The sequence below is a fragment of the Myotis yumanensis genome, unplaced genomic scaffold, assembly GCF_028538775.1.
Source record: "Myotis yumanensis isolate MYYU_CA2020_CCGP unplaced genomic scaffold, mMyoYum1.0.hap1 SCAF_7, whole genome shotgun sequence".
NCBI lineage: Eukaryota > Metazoa > Chordata > Mammalia > Chiroptera > Vespertilionidae > Myotis > Myotis yumanensis.
This window is the reverse complement of record NW_027223758.1, coordinates 59,899,748-59,915,708: the sequence shown is the minus strand read 5'-3', so window position 1 is coordinate 59,915,708 and position 15,961 is coordinate 59,899,748. Positions and strand designations below refer to the sequence as shown.

General features: G+C 34.5%; 1 protein-coding gene across 1 annotated transcript in view; it reads left to right on the top strand.

Annotated features, from left to right (window-relative positions):
* L3MBTL4 (L3MBTL histone methyl-lysine binding protein 4) overlaps positions 1-15,961 on the top strand; it is a 258,313-nt gene that overhangs the window by 61,390 nt on the left and 180,962 nt on the right. The window contains exons 10-11 of the mRNA XM_070421567.1: positions 9,795-9,880; positions 12,584-12,694. Coding sequence (XP_070277668.1) covers positions 9,795-9,880; positions 12,584-12,694 — 197 coding nt within the window. The remainder of the gene's footprint in view (positions 1-9,794; positions 9,881-12,583; positions 12,695-15,961) is intronic.

Genomic DNA, 15,961 nt, shown 5'->3' with positions numbered 1-15,961 from the left:
AAGGACTCTCTAGTTACTATATTTTTTTCTCATTACAGGAGTATTAAGAAACATTCTTTAGAGATTTGCTGTTTTAAGTCCACCATTTTTTATTAAATTTATAAGGGTGGTATTGGCTAATAAAATTATATAGGTTTCAAATGTGCGGTTCTAAGGTACATCATCTGTATATTGCATCGTGTTCACCACCCAAAGTCAAGTCTCCTTCCATTACTATATATTTGACTCATTTACCTTTTTAAAAAAATATATATTTTTTATTGATTTTTTTACAGAGAGGAAGGGAGAGGGATAGAGAGTTAAAAACATCAATGAGAGAGAAACATTGATCAGCTGCCTCCTGCACACTCCTACTGGGAATGTGCCGGCAACCAAGGTACATGTCCTTGACCGGAATCGAACCTGGGACCCTTTAGTCCGCAGGCTGATGCTCTATCCACTGAGCCAAACCAGTTAGGGCGACTCATTTACCTTTTACTACCCACACTTTCCTCTGGGAGCCACCACACTGCTGTCTATGTCCATGTGTTTCCATTTGTCTTTTTGTCCTGCTCATTCATCTGTTGCTTTCAGGTTTATATTCGACATCTTAGTGAAATCATATGACTTCTAACCTTCTCTGTCTGACCTACTTTGCTCAGGATGATATTTCAAAGATGCATCTGTGTGTTTAATTTTAAAATGAATTAGATGTAGTTGTGTAATCTTAACATTTTTAAAACAAGTGTTCTAGGAGAAATCTGTTTTATTTCAATAAAAATATAGAGCAAGGAATGTGTCAGAATGGAGCAGATGCTTACCTTTTAATTTGAATGATTCTGGATCTTACTGTTTTTAAATCTACCCGCTACCCCTTAATTATAGGAAAATACTAGGATTTCTCAACAATTTTTTTAATTCAGTGAAAAGAGTTCAAGAATTAAAGATAATCAACAAGCCAAACAAAAACCACACCCTATTAAAAATATTAAATTAGTCTTTAAAGGTTTTATAAGATAATATATAGTATCTTCTCAAACTCTGATTTTGCTGCACAGATAGCTTTAGAGTTGCTTGTCCTATTTTTCTGTAAAACTGGCTAAGGCTAGGTTTAGACAGGTTTCTTTAAGATGAAGTGAACTGTTGGTCAGATCTCAGAATGGTGGTTGGAGTTGGCATGCCTGCAGATGCAGCACACACCCTTCCATTTTCAAAGAAATCACTTCCATGCTGCTCGCTACCTGCTCACGCTAGACTGTACGATGGACTCAGTGTTGAAGTCCATAACCCATCTCTTGGTGCTGTGTGAGTCTAGGAATAGTCTGTGCAGCACATTAAGGATTAAACGTCCAGATCATTCCATTGTTAACATGAACCAAGGACTGAGAGGAACCCACCTGCCACACCTCAGGTGAGGCCCAGGCTTAAGGCCCTGATTGGATGTAAATAGGAGACTATTTCCTTCCTAAAGTCAATAAAAATAACAGCAGAACTCAATTCAGGCTTGTAGTTTTTACTGTAGAATTAATTGTTTATTTAAATATTGTCACCATCTGAAATCTGAGTGATGATTGAAACCACAGACTAATTTAGTAATGCACATTTTTCATTTGAGGAGCAAATTACCTTCTCTAAGAGTTCTTAAAATTCTTAGGATATTTTATCTGACATATAATGTTTAAATTAGAATCTCACAGTTAAGCTACCTCTAAACCTTACATACTTTTCAGTATTCTTTTTACTAATTAGAGTATTTTTATACATTTGAGTAAAATTTCCTGTGTGGACATGTCTTCATTTCTCTTGAGCATAAACCTAGGAGTGGAATTGCTGGGTCATATGATAAGTCTGTGTTTACTATATTGAGGAGCTAACACACTGTTTTCCAAAGTACTTGTGCCATTTTACATTCCCACTAGCAATGTATAACGGTTTTTATTTCTTAACATATTTGTCAATACTTGTTATTTTCTGTTTTCTTGATTAAAACCATCCTACTGGTTGTGAAATAGTATATCTCTCTGCTTTTGATTTACTTTTTTCTAATGACCAGTGATGTTGAATATCTTTTCATATGGTTATTGGCCATTTGTACATCTTCTTTCTAGACTTATCTACTTAAATATTTGCCCATTTTTAAAATTGGGTGCTGTTTTTATTGTTTATTATTTAAGTATCATATTCCTTTACTATTGTTAATTATTATTATAGGAGTTTTTACATATTTTGTCATTAAGCCCATATTGTATAAATGATTTTCAAATGTTTTCTCCTATGTAGATTGTCTTCTTTACATGTTTTAATTTTTATGTTTTAAATAATTTTTTATTTTTCAATTACAGTTAACATAAATATTATATTAGCTTCAGATGTCCAACATAGCGATCAGACATTTATATAACAAGAGATCACCCTGATAAATCTACTACCCATCTGATACCATACATTGTTATTATAATACCATTAACCATATTTCCTCTGCTATGCCTTACATTCTCCTGTTTTTATAACTAATTTGCACATCTTAATCCCTTCTCTTTTTGCACTCATCCTCTCAAACCCCCTCCCATCTAGCAGTGATCATAATTGTTCTCTGTATTGATGAATTTGTTTCTGTTTTTTAAATGTTCATTTATTTTGTTTTTTTAGATTCTACATATAAGTGAAATCACATGGCACTTATCTTTCTTTGTCTGACCCATTTCACTTAGCATAATACCATCTAGGTCCATCCAAGTTGTTGCAGATGGCAAGAGTTCATTATTTTTATGGATGAGTAATACTCCATTGTATATATGTGCCACCTCTTTTTTATCCATTTGCTTATTTATGCTTTTTATGAGATTGAGGAATTTCCCTTCTATTCCTAGTTCGTTTTATCATCAAGGTATGGTTCTTTATTCTGTAAATATTGTGTTAATATGTTGATTGCTTTTTGTATACCGAACCAATCTTGTATTCCTGGGGGAAAATCTCGTGTGTGTGTGTGTGTGTGTGTGTGTGTGTGTGACACAAATATTTCTAACATGTTGCTGGACTTGGCCTGCTAATATTTTGTTGAGGAATTTTGTGTCTATATTTATAAGTCATTCACTTTTGAAAAATGTTTATATCCTAATAGAGTATCTGAAGCTGCTGTTAGTGCTAAGGAAAAACAGTATGAACACCATACAAAATTTTAGTTAGTTAAAATGTTCACAGTATGATTACTTGTCTTAATGAGGGACTTAACTCTGTCATAAGGGGTTTCCTCTTATGGCGTTGACAGGGTTGACCCTTCCTGATAGCCTTCTTTGAACCCCAGGACACTTCCCATTTGATAGGTGATATGTAAAATGAAAATACAAGTAGATTAACCACTTAATTGAGGTGTGAACAAGAGAGTGGAGTGCAAAGAAAATTTACACAAAGAAACTGTGAGTAAAAATTGGGTGAAAGCAAAGTTTAGCAATAAACAAAATTGCTTAAAACTTGTGATGAGTTATGATTATTCTGGCCTATATGAGTGCACCAAAGATGATAGGTCCCTATTAACTGCAAAACAAAGGAAAGATGTGAATGAAGCCATAGATAGTAGAAAGGTCCATGAGGCAGATTAATAGAATGTTGTGTACACAGGTAGTTCACAAACAGGAATTTAAACATGAGAGTTTAAAAGGAAAACCAACCAGTTCTCTCTGTATATCTGTATCTATATCTATATGCCTATATCTATATATCTCTATCTCTATCTATATCTCTCTATCTATATCTCTGTATCTATATCTACATCCACATACATATCTATAATCTATATATAGATCTGTGTCTATGTCTATATGTTTACATGTTTATATGTTTATATGTTTATATATATTTATTATTTATATGTAGTAAAAAATGAAAAGAAATTAATATTATCTGTTTCTGTTAATAACTTGGCTCCAAAATTTGTTAGCCATAGTTATTTTACTTAAAGTGAATTTATATTTTAAGCATTATTTATGCATATAGATTTTTGCATTACATCTTATTTTATGGTTTTATTGTCAGAAAAAAATGTATTTACTATATCATAATGTGTGTGTGTGTGTATGTGTGTGTGTGTAATTGCACTTCTGAGAGCAATTAAGTCTCCTGAAAGTGGAACAGCATGTGAAATCTGTACAGGTGCCTTTGGTGTGTACTCAGATTCTCATTGATGCCAGATAAAAGAGCCTCTTCAAAGATAAAGAGGGAAAAAAAGGCCAGTTTTTAAAACATGTAAATTATAAAATGTAAAGGTGCTTTTCACTGATATAAATTTAATCCAAGCTGTTACATATTTTATTCAGTATATTTCTAGAGAGGACTAACAGATATGGCTGGGGCTTCTGCTCCTTCAGAATCAATCTACTGGAATTTTAGCTGAAGTTACAAAAGGAACCTTTGTGTACAAGTGTTTGCCTGAACGTGTTTTCAGTTCTCTAGGGTAGAAACGTAGGAGCAGTATTTTAGACTCTACCACAGGAAGTGCCCCATTTTACATTCCCACCAGCAGTTGTGAGGGTTCCATTTTCTCTATATCCTTCCTAACACTTGTTTGTGCTTTTGTTTATAGCCATCATATTTAGTGTATTTTGAACTTTTGTTTTGTACCTCATTTTTCTTAAATGACCTATATGACTTCACACATTTAACTGTTTATGGCAACTTTGTGAATTTTTGTCAATTATTTCAATTTCCTAGTTGAAGAACTGAGGTCCAGAGAGATCAGGTAGCTGGCCCAGACATCTCATGTGGTGTGTTGGGGACTAGTAGCAGGCCCTGTTAGTGCACTTCAGGAACTCTTTGCCATTTCCTCCTCATCATGTTGCTTTAAGTCCTGTTTCTTCCTGTGATGGAAGGAAACATATAGTAGAGGGCTGGGAACACAGGAGAGGGAGATGTAAATTTTGACTTCATATGTGGACATCTTGGTATTTGAAGCGGTATTTGCAGTAGTCTTTGAAGGATCTGCAAAATTTTAGCTGCGATATGGGATTGAAGAGGATATTAGGTAGAAGGGACAGTATACACAAAAGCAAGATGACAGTATACACAAAACCAAAATGGGTTTCACTTTTGTTTTGGAGCATTGATAAGGAATTAGTAGGAAAAGGAATTTATGAAAGATCTTTAAAAGTGAGAATGAGGAGTGATAGTGAAATCTCTGCTGCAACCATGGTTAGGGAGCATTTATTTGGCAGTAGTAGGCCAGATGAGAAAGGGGAGTAAAAGACCATTAGAGAGATTCATGGTATGTGAAAATAGGAGTATAGACCTTCACCAGGATTGTGGGAATGGGGTTAAGAAGAGGTAGACTACTTGGAATTGCTACTTACTTGATTTGGCAAGTGACTGAATAAGAAGACATGAATAAGCTCTTTAATCAGAATTTCTTACGGTCTGGAGGGCTCTGCAAGTTGATGAGCTAGGGAAATAAATTTGGTTCTTAACCTTAGAAGACTCTTTTCTTGTAAATACCATGTTCTACAGTAAATGCATTTTAATGTGATAACAAAAAGCCACTCCAAGTGAGAAAACAAATTAAACGTGCATATTTTGCCAAGTGTGAGACAGTTTTTATAGCCATTTGATACAATGTGCAATATTGTTTTATGTTATGTGTCTGTGCCTCAGGTAGACATTCTACTACCATAGTCCCCATAGGATATTACTGTGATTCCATCAGTGAGTGATCCTGCCACTGCAGCATAAGATATCATTATTCGTTCTCTTGTTTAACTTGATTGCAAATCATTTCACTGTTTCCCCAAGGCATCTCACACAGAGTGAATTCCCAACACTTTTTATAGTCACAGTGTAAAAGGGTAGCATTCTCGTTTGCTATAAAGAGTGTTCAAATCAACTAAATTCTACTCTTTGTGAATTAATTGTTTTACCATTGAATTCTTATACATAAAGAATAAAGCAGTGCACATCTTATAGTTAAACTTCTTTAAAATAGAAATTAATTGTGTATTTTTCTTATTATAAAACTATAGGAAATGTGTACAATATGTAATGTTATAATGAATAAATTAAAATATAATCCCACCATTAGAGTTTACCATTATTATTTTCATTTTTCAATATTTTTGTCTCTTTACTTAACTTTATGTTTAAAAATTATAATTGTTATCTTAGTGTTCATACTGCTTTGATAACCCTTTCCCCCATTTTATTTGAAAATATAATTTTCTTTAAATAGTCTTTGTGAACCTAGCTACCAATGACTGTGTACTTCTTTATATTATGAAGACAACACAGTTTATTTAGGGTTTTCCTTTGTATTTAACATTACACTTGCACCGAAACCCAAAGGCTCCTTTCAGATTTTTTTTTTTTCGACAAATACCCTTTAACAAGAGGAGGGGGTTTGGGGGGAAGAGGGATGAGGAAAGGACAATAAAAGAAGTTTCATAAAAATCCTAAGTCAAATCATGATAAAACTGCAGACTGAGCACAGGATCAAGAGCATCTGCTCCCTCCTCTGCACGCCCTCCAGACCCCGGCCCTCCCTCCCTGTGGCCAGAGCCAAAGGCAGGAGTCAGCCTCTCATGAGGCTCCTGCTCAGCGAGCTGAGGAGGAGGGAGGCAGCAGTGGGCAGCCTGTGTCTTCATTTAAAAAACAGATTCAGGTCGAGAGTTATTGCTTGTCCTCCAGCGGAGAAGGACGGGCTGAGCGGTCAGTGAGCGAGGGCCGCAACCACCAGGGCCCGAGCCTTCTTCTGCCTCTTCAGAAGCAGAGGGTTGGAGGCATCTTCTATCTTTTTTATCTTGATCTGCTCGTAGTCGACACGCATTGTGGCCAAGGCACTGGTCATCTCCTCCTTGCCATCCTCCCACCGCTCCTTGTCCTCCTTCAGGACCCGGCTGGTGTGCATGGGGTTTGAGGGACCTTTGTTGATTGCATGATCCAGGGGTGGTTCATGAACTCCATGATGGTCATTCTCTGAGTGGGCTCTGTTTTCAGCAGGTCCCGGATGAGCATCTTCACTTCCTTCTTTATATTATGAAGACAACACAGTTTATTTAGGGTTTTCCTTTGTATTTAATGTTGGCAGACATCCTTTTAAAGAAATGGTTACATATATTTGCTATTTCTTTATGGATATATGTGGAATTATTGGATTAGAGAGTATAGAAAAAAATTTAAGCATTTGATAAATATTTCCATATTACCCTTCATAAAGTTTATTTCTTCTAACAACAATATTAAAAGTTTAAAAGTAAAAAATAAAAATTAAAAGAATACCAGATTTCTCAAATTATTGGCAAAATTTTCTATGAATATTGTGTTACATGGACTGTATTTATTTTGCTTACATTTTATCCACAAGTCCTAGTATATAAAACTATATAATAAATCATATTTCTTTTTTAAAATATTTCACATAAAATACTTTATATATACAGATTGAATTAGTAATCAAAAAATCTTCCAACAAATAAAATCCTCGAACCTGGTGAATTATTTCAAATATTAATTACCATGAGCTAATGAGTATATCAAATCGCTCCAAAATTTTAGTGCCTGAACACATTAAGAATCAATTTCTGGCTCCTGTAGTAGAGCAGTCATGGTCGATAACGGTTAGTTCTGCTCTATGCAATTATTCTGGGACTGGGTCTCTTCCAGTTCCTTGTGACTCTTTCAGTGAAGTCTGAGGCTGGGAAAAGAGCTGCTGATGGCACAGGAGAGGGCTTTAGGGGCCAAACTTGAAGTGGCTTATTACATAGTTTCTACTTATTCCTTTTATGGAATAAGAGTCCAGGAAATGTAGCTGCTCAGTTATTTTCCCAAGAGAAAAAGGAAAACGTTTGAACCATTAGACATTGTATGCTATACATATTTTGCTAATTCCTATACAATTGCATGTACATGCACACATACACATTCATACATCCATATGTTCATGTCCTTTTAAAATCTGTCCATGCTATAAAAATGGGATTATATTTTATACATATTTTTCTATCTCATTTTATCTTGCTCAGCTATGTCTTATAATAAATCTCTTTTAACTCATTAAGTATAGTTCTAATTCTTTCTTTATAAAGGCTATATAATATTCCATGATGTGTTGGTTTCTAGAATCATAAATTGGCTGGACTTGCTTATCAAATATTCTAGATGTTTGATGAGCAAACAAATATTTTAGTGAATTAATGTTTTGACAATTTAACTGTACTTCATAATTATCTTACAAAGCTAAAATTACATTAGCAAAATTTATAGTATAACTATTTTATTTAATTATAACATTAACCATTAAGGTTTTTTAGGAACACAAATAATTACTATATTTTAAATGGCATTGTGCAATTTCCTATAAATTTTGTTGACATAAGCAATGTAGGAATTCAAAGAAAATTATAAATTACTAATTAATTAATTGAACAGATATTAATAAGTGCCTGCTAAGTGTGAGGCACAACTAGGAGCTGAGGATATAACAAAGAACAAAAAGGACAACATGAGGACCAATTACTCAGTGGAATGTTATGTAGTTAGTGAAATTGAGAGAAAATTAGAAGCAAAATAACCAGTGTGTTTTTCTATAATGTTGGCTATTGAGAAAGAGAAAGAGAGAGAATTCCCCATTGCAAATGCCTGCCAGTTACCAAATGTTGGGTTGTATTAGGTAGGTGCCATGCGCTTTTCGAAGGCAATTCTGCTCAGAGCTCAGCCATGTAGCACAGGTTGGTTGCTTTTTTTTGGTGATTTCATTAGACATAGAAGAGACTCTGTTTCCTTAGTCTATTCTGAATAGTCTTCATTTTGGCCTTATTTTAAAATAATCAGTTACAAAATGAGCTCTTTGACAAGTGCCTGAGATAATGAGAGTCCGTACTGTAGATCAAAGAGTTCTCCATGTGCTTTCAGACCTGAGTGATGACCAAGTAACCAATATGGAATCCTTTTGTAAATATAATTAGTTTTCAGAAGGTGAAAGAAAAATATTTTGTGAAAGTTTGTCTAGAGGTCTAAAGCTGTATTCAGGGACAATGGTGACTAATTCATAGTCTTAAATGTCCCTATTATTTAAAAAAAGAAAAATTATATTACAGTTCAATTTGGCAAGACAAGTATAAAACAAACCTAAGGGAAATAAGAGGAAGGAAAGGGTAAGAATAAAAGCAGCAAATGAGATAATTAGAAGAGACAAAAGAAAATAATAGAGCTGATGAATAAATCTAAGTACTTTTTTCTTAAAAGGAAAAAAATACACACAACTTTGACAGTCCTCTGGCAAATGTAATTAGGAATAAAATAACACAAACATAGAAAAACAAAAAACCCAATTAGATGGAAAATTTTTAAAAACATAGAGTGCTTTATACCATGTTTTACCAATATGTATTTTTAAATAAAAGTAATAATAGCAAACCTGGAAAATTATAATTACAAAACCTAATAGATGCAGCATTATTGGTGAGATTCTATTTTAAGTTAATGCTTTGACATCAGACTCTGCTTGTGAGTTTTTTCAAATTTGTGAGAAGGCTATCTGGGTGTGAGCTGGCTCTGCCAAATACTCATATCACCATTTGGTCTTGGCCCACCTGCTTATCCTTGTTGAGTGAATGAATGAACCAGTAAATGAATGCTCTTGTACTTTAGTGAGTCAAAAAAGCCCTCTCAGAGGTTCTCATAGGCTTACATTAGGTAATACATGTGATGTTCTTAGCATAGAGGCTAAATTGTGAGCATTCAAATAACAGTAGGTGTTATGATTATCAAATGTCTTATAGTATAAGGGAATCAAAATATCAATGAGTAATCTTTAGATATTTATATGTATTTTTCAGGTTATCCTGATCCAGAAAATTTTTCCTGGACAGAATATCTGGAAGCTACTCAAACTAGTGCAGTTCCTGCCAAAGTATTTAAAATGGTAAGTTTGTATCCATATACGTTCTCAACTTTAAATAATGTCCATGTTGAGTCATGCCTTTTTTTGGCAGTTTTAAGTTATTCTAGTATATCCTTTTTTAAACTCAAGTGTTATTTTCATGACCAATCTGCCTTGCTTTTATTTAAAAATGCAAGGGAGGCGACTCTTATTGTTCCTGTGCATAAATATAGGTGATAATTCCCCAGCTTGAAAAACACAGGAATCCTACACTAGTGATATTGAAAGCTTCCTCATCAACCTCTGATGAGCCAGTCCTTCATTTCGGGTTCTGTAAGTCCACAACTTTCATGTCTGGGAGCTTGTTTCAATGTCAATGGTGCCTTAGTAAAATAGGGAATTGTTTGTAACCTGAGCATTACAGTTTTATCTATGTTGAGGGAAATAGTGCTTTTAGCATTTGTTAGAATACCAATTATTTAAAGGTCAAATTTGAATTTATTTCAGGATTGACCAAAGTATAAATTACTTTGTAAAAGATAGTGCTTTGATAGTATAATTAGAAATATTTATGTTCTACACCAGTAGTTTCAAATGTTGTTCTCTTTCAACCCTAATGGTGTGCTCCAGGCTCCCCAACTGGTCTTTAATCAGAATTTTATATAGTGAGTTTCTACATAGGATTCCATTTACTGAAAGTTTTCTAGGAATCAAAAAGGGTTTAAAACAAAATACATACACACACACACACACACACACACACACATATACACTCACACATATATTGATTTCAGAGAGGAAGGTAGAGAGAGAGCGAGATAGAAACATGGGGATCGAGCCTGCAACCCGAGCATGTGCACTTGACTGGAATTGAACCCGGGACCCTTTAGCTCACAGGCTGATGCTCTATCTACTGAGCCAAACTGGCTAGGGTTGTTTTAATTTTTTAAAAATTTTATTAAAATAGGCTAGTTTTGGCAGAAAGAGGTATGATTAAATTAAGAAGGCTAGAAGTTCTGAACTGCTAGAGAGGATTTTAAGAATTCTAAAAATATGCTTAGCAAAAATACAAGTTGCTTTTAGTCTTCCTCTCTCTTGCTTTCTGTAAAAATTCATTTTAGTTTTCCAAAAGGAAAATTACAAGAAAATAAAATTATGAAAAAAATTAGCTAAGAAGGCAACTTGGGTTATTATGAATTCACCTCAAGCTTTAACATCTGCAGTACAAACAATCCCTGGGTTGTCAGGTCAGTGACCTTGGGGAAAACAGAATGATTTTTAGGGATCAGAGACTTACTCATAGTCAATATACTCTGTTTACTAGATTTAATGATGCATTTTAGAAAGAAAATATGCTTCCACAAAAGCTGGAGAGAAACAAACCAGATATTGTGAAAGAATTAACAGTTTATTACTCACAAATTTTGAGGATTTTATTTCCTATTGCAGTTTCTAGGCTTAAGAAATTCAGTGCGACCTGACCGGTTTGGCTCAGTGGATAGAGCGTCGGCCTGTGGACTGAAGGGTCCCAGGTTCGATTCCGGTCAAAGGCATGTACCTTGGTTGCGGGCATGTCCCCAGTGGGAGATGTGCAGGAGGCAGCTGATCGATGTTTCTCTCTCATCGATGTTTCTAACTCTCTATCCCTCTCCCTTCCTCTCTGTAAAAAATCAATAAAATATATTTTTTTAAAAAAAGAAGTTCAGTGCACTTCCATTTTCAATAAAGTCAATCGAACACTTTTATGTGTAGTAGCTTTCAAGTGAAGCTGTTTGCCAACCTATAAGTAGTGTCAGAGTTGTCTTTTGACTTTGATTTTGTTAAATTTCCTCATTTTCAGTGTATGTTCTGGTATATTTTTCTGACTCCATTTTCTTTATTATTGCCTGAGTGTTCATCATTATAGACTCCTGATTCCTGGCATTTTAAGTCTTGGGAGAAACTTAAATTAATACAGTTTAACATGCTTATGTTACAGATAAGGTAAAAAAAAAGTGTAGGTTATATTTTTAAATTACATTATGGCATGATTTTATGATAGTTTGCCAGTTTGAAATTATGAAGCTTTTATCTAAATATTATTTCAAAATTTAGATTTATAAAAGATTATGGTTATCTTTTCTAATTATTTATTAAATAATTTTGCCTTCTGGGTCATACACTCAAAAAGTGGGCAGTGAGAATAGTCAGCAATTTCTTAATTTACAAGGTTAATTTCAGAAGGAAAAAATAAGTAAACCAATAGATAAACTGTAATAAGATCCTTTTAGAACAGTGGTTCTCAATCTGTGGGTCGCGACCCCTTTGGCGGTCGAACGACCCTTTCACAGGGGTCACCTAAGACCATCCTGCATATCAGATATTTACATTACGATTCATAACAGTAGCAACATTACAGTTATGAAGTAGCAACGAAAATAATTTTTATGGTTGGGTCACAACATGAGAAACTGTATTTAAAGGGCCAGAAGGTTGAGAACCACTGTTTTAGAACCTTGATGTGATCATTAATGAATTATTTGTCTTTTTAGCTGTCTTGAAAATGACCAAAAATCATTTCTCTTCTCACAGGTTTTTATGAAACTGGATAAAATAACATGCATAAAGTCCTATGTTCTCTTAAAACTAATTCCATCATACTAAAGATCTGAATATAAAACTAGAACAATAATATTTTAGGAAAAATTTAATAGCGTGACTGAATAGTTGAAATTTGCATGACTTATTGCACTTGTAATGTTACAGCGGTCGCCTCATGGTTTTCTGCCAAATATGAAACTTGAAGTTGTGGATAAACGGAACCCCAGGTTAATTCGAGTTGCTACGATTATAGCTGTTGATGACCAAAGACTAAAGGTACACATTTTGATTATTACATTATTACACTGGCATTTCCTCTCATGCGTCCTGGCATGCAGGCTACAGAGGCTCTGATTTCTTAGCACAATAGAAGAATAAAACTTTGGCTGACTTCATTTTTAGTCAAATGGCTTTGGGTAGAGAGATTTCCAGCTGAGGTGTCCTGTGATATGGTAAATCCATAGATCAGACATGACTGACTTTGAGAGGGATTCTAATGCATTCCTATTTGGATTTGATGTTTAGACTTGCTGAGTTTTCTTTCTTTTTTACCTTTCATAAAATGTGAAATGAATTGCTTCCACATACCATTTGGTCTGTCAGAATATATCAACCTTGAATGGACATAAGTGCCTTAGGGCTTGTGGAATACAAGCAGCTTCTGGCCTCTCTCAGCTTATCTCTAGGAGACCCTGCCTTGAAGTCTTCACACTCTACCTAACCCTAGTCAGTCCTGCAGTTGGGTAAATGGTTGTCCTGCTCCACTAGGAAGAGGAGAAATGATTGTCTGTGGGACAGCAATTTTCTGAATAGAACAAACTGCAGAGAAGATTTAGCAGTATGGCTTAGACTTCCAAACATCAGTTTTCCCAAAAAGAAAAAGGCAATGAAAATGAGCATCAGGTTTTTTCCTGTAAATTCTTGTTTAAGGAGAGTAAAGGTAGTAGATGGGGCTATTGCAGGGGTGGGCAAACTTTTTGACTCGAGGGCCACAATGGGTTCTTAAACTGGACCGGAGGGCCGGAACAAAAGCATGGATGGAGTGTTTGTGTGAACTAATATAAATTCAAAGTAAACATCATTACATAAAAGGGTACGGTCTTTTTTTTTTTTTTTGGTTTTATTCATTTCAAATGGGCTGGATCCGGCCCGCGGGCCGTAGTTTGCCCACGGCTGAGCTATTGGGAAAGCAACTAATGCTTTTCTTGTCTCCTCTTTGCCTGTACATTCCTCTATTACTTTATTAGTATATTGGTCATATTTCATAGTTTTCTCTTTTAAAGTTTTAAGTACCTTTCAAATACTATTTTTATCACTGGCACATAATAGATGCTTGATATACTTATGAATTAGTAAATAAGTGAATGAAGGAGTAAATGACATTGCATGTATTTTGGTATCTTGCTATTTGATTGCATGAATTGATCATGTTAGTAAAAAAAGTACCCTTCCCTCATTTTTAATTTCTTTATTAATTACTCTTCCATTGGAAATCTAATTCAACATAGTGTACTGGCAAGTGCCATTGGATAAACTGATCTTATTTAACTGTGATATTAACTTGGTGGTTACTCAACTTATTTGAATATTCCTTATGTATAAATTGAGGAGGTTAATAATGCCTACCTCATAAGCTTGTTGATAAAATTCAGTGAAGTAATGCATGTAAAATACCTGAAACTGTGCCTGACTCTTTAGAGGTACTTCACTGTACCTAGCATAGCAGATCCAGTAAAGACTGACTTAATTCCTTTCTGCGATTCCCCAAATATGTAGTTGCCCTTATATGTTTGATTAATTCTATTTCATCACAGCTTTTTTTGGAATAACTTCTATTATTAGGGCAAATGCCCTATGCTACTCTCCCTGGGTGCCTTTTTTTTTTCTGTGTTCCTGAAGGAGTCTCATGTAGCTACATGCCATCAGTAGATGGTGAAGGAGAAAAACACACAGTCCTTTGTGAACAAGGCATAGAGTTTGGAATTTCCTTGGGGAATGCTAATCTGAGCATGTGATTACGCAGCATGGTGGTGTTTGTTGAGAGTAGAGTCAGTCTGTCCAACAATATTGTGTGACGTAGGTACCATTATTATACCCATTTTGTAGATTAGGACAGTGAAGCCCAGAGAAGTTAAGTAATTGGTCCAAGGTCACAAGCTAGTGTATGGGAGAACAACATTTTAAATCCTAGCTTTTTCAATTCTAGAGCTTATAGTCTTCCTATTCCTTCTACTCTTATGTTCTAATTTTTATTGTAAATATCTCACTTCAGAGTGAGACAGCAGGTGTCTAGGATGGGGAGTAGAGTTCATTCATAACTGCACCTACTTTGTCTTTTGTGCTGAACTGCATTGCTGATCCTGCCTAGAGGTTTGTGTGTGGTATTGACACTTCCTGGCAGAGTTTAGCAGATCCAGTAAAGATAGCCTTAATTCCTTTCTGCCATTTTCCAAATATGTAGTTGCCCTTATATGCTTGATTAATTGTTTTTATAACAGCTTATTTGGAATAGTTTGGAATAGAAGGATGGGCATTAGTTCTTTGAATGTTTAATAAAATTCACCTGTAAAGCCATCTAGTTCATGGCTTTTATTTGTTTTGAGTTTTTTGATTACTGCCTCAGTTTCTTAGTTGTAATCTGTCTGTCCAGATTCTCTGATTCTTCCTGGTTTAGTTTTGGAAGCTAAGATTTTAGGTTGTTGTGTTCTCATTTTCATTTATTTTCAAGAAACTTTTGATTTCTTCCATTATCTCATTGTTAACCCATTCATTGTTTAGTAACATGTTATTTGTCCTCCATATCTTTGTGTGTTTTTCTGTTTTTCATAGCATTATGGTCAGAGAAGTTGCTTGAAATGATTTTAACCTTCTAAAATGTATTGACACCTGTTTTGTGTCCTAACATGTGGTCTATTCTAGAAAAAGTCCCATGGCCACTTAAAAAGAATGTATATTCTGCTGCTTTGGGGTGAAATGATATGAAGATATCAAAAATCCATTTGATCTAGTATGTTATTTAAGGCTGCTGTTTCTTTGTTTATTTGCTGTCTATCTGAACGATCTATCCATTGATGTCAATGGGGTGTTAAAATCCCCTACCATAACTGTATTACTGTAAATCTCTCCTTTTATGTCCATTAATATTTGCTTTACATATTTAGGTGATCCTATGTTGGATGCATAAATGTTTACAAGTGTTATATCCTCTTGTTGGATTGTTCCCTTTATTATTGTTTAATGTCCTTTGTTGTCTCTTACTATAGCCTTTGTTTTGAAGTCTGTTTTGTCAGATATAAGTATTGCTACCTCGATTTTTTTTTCTTTCCATTTGCATAAAATATCTTTTTCCATCCTTTTACTTTTAGAATGTATCTTGAAGACAGTGTATACATGGGTCTTGTGTTCTTATCTAGTCAGTTACCTTATTTCTTTTGATTGGAGCATTCAGCTATTTACTTTTAAAGTTATTGGTACTAACAGGTAGTATTTATTGCCATTTTAGTTTCTTTTTATTAAATCTTTATTTTTCAGATTATTAAAGAT